General features: G+C 44.6%; 1 protein-coding gene across 1 annotated transcript; it reads right to left on the bottom strand.

The window, feature by feature from the left end:
* Window positions 1-441: 441 nt before the first annotated feature.
* Window positions 442-633, bottom strand: LOC127925037 (cortexin domain containing 2-like). The gene has a single exon (XM_052509772.1). The coding sequence runs from the start codon at window positions 631-633 to the stop codon at window positions 442-444; it is 192 nt and encodes a 63-aa protein (XP_052365732.1).
* Window positions 634-1,502: the final 869 nt, after the last annotated feature.

Raw genomic sequence — 1,502 nt, 5'->3', positions numbered from 1 at the left:
AAACTTTCTCTCATGGCTTCGCCTATTTGTTTTAATGGAAAGCAGATGTGAATATGACAGTGGCTGATTAGGAATACAAAAACTAAAATGGTGGTCATTCCTACATTTATCTGACTCTGGTCCATGACATGCTGACAACTGTAGACTTTCCCAAAAGCACATTGCCTAAACATAAACTGTACTGTAACAATTTGAAATCCTCATGGTCCCATTTGCTCCTGTTTTCCAAGTTATCATGGTGTGTGATGTTCATCTCCAGATCTGTGGACTGATGAATTCTCCAAACTTTTAGGTACCACTCCCTTCATGTGCTTCCTGCTCCTCTTGATTCCCACAAGTCTAACTACGAAACCAAACTTCCCACCTTCAGCACACTAGCCACAGTTGGGCTAGGGTTCTTCCACTATGCTCACATTATTTCCTGCCCAGTGTGGAGTGAGGTCACTCCTCAGGTTGTTCCTCCGTATTCTGGTATGCGGCGACAGAGATGGCGCTGTAGGGGTTCAGGACCATCTGGGCACAGCGCACTATGGTGAACAGCAGGAAGGAACACAGTAGGAAGACAAAGAAGAGAGCAAAGCCCAGGTCCACATCCACCTCCATCCTGGCCACCGGCAGGAGAGGAGGGTCCATGAGTTCTCGTATCCAATTGAGACTGATGCAGACTGACAAAGGTAAAAATATATATATATATATATAGGTAGAAAACCTTTTTTTAAAGTGTCCTTTGCCACTTGGTGTTGGACAACACTAGAATCCAAACTTTCTCTCTCTCGTCCGTCCTTTTGTATCTATCTACTTGTTCTAACAACATAGAATCGTAGCTTGTTCTAATGAAGGGTCTTAATGCTGTCTATGCTTCTCTAGAAGACGTCTTTAGTCTCTTCTCTTTCTATGTCGTGTTAGGATCTGTTTTCCTGTTCAGTTTAAGTTAAGTTGTGTGAATCTCCTCTTGCTTCAATGCCTTTCCCTCTGGACCATACTGCTCAGGGTCCAGCCCCCTCTCTCTCTCTTTCTGCTCTCTCTCTCTCTCTCTCTCTCTCTTTCTGCTCTCTCTCTCTCTCTCTCTCTCTCTCTCTCTTTCTGCTCTCTCTCTCTCTCTCTCTCTCTCTCTCTCTCTCTCTCTCTCTCTCTCTCTCTCTCTCTCTCTCTCTCTGCTGTCTCCCCCCCCCCCCTCTCTCTCTCTTATTTGCATAGGGTTGATGTACTCTCCACTTGTGTGAGTGTCTCTCTAGTGGCATCAGAGTACAGGAAGCAATCTGCATCTTTTTGGTCAGGATCAGTTTCCACCACCGTCTCAAGTGAATTGCCACTAAGGCATCATATCCTTTTTCAATTCCTCTGCCTTTATTTTGTCCTGATCAGCTTTTCTTTCATTTTGATTGTTTTGTTTTGTTGTCAAACTAAGTCTATATTCTCTCTCTCTCTCTCCCTTTCTCCTTCTCTCTCTCTCCCTTTCTCCTTCTCTCGCTCTCCCTTTCTCTCCCTTTCTCTCTCTCTCT

Source organism: Oncorhynchus keta, unplaced genomic scaffold, assembly GCF_023373465.1.
Source record: "Oncorhynchus keta strain PuntledgeMale-10-30-2019 unplaced genomic scaffold, Oket_V2 Un_contig_496_pilon_pilon, whole genome shotgun sequence".
In the NCBI taxonomy this organism is placed as follows: Eukaryota; Metazoa; Chordata; class Actinopteri; order Salmoniformes; family Salmonidae; genus Oncorhynchus; species Oncorhynchus keta.
This window is presented reverse-complemented; position numbering and strand designations above follow the sequence as displayed.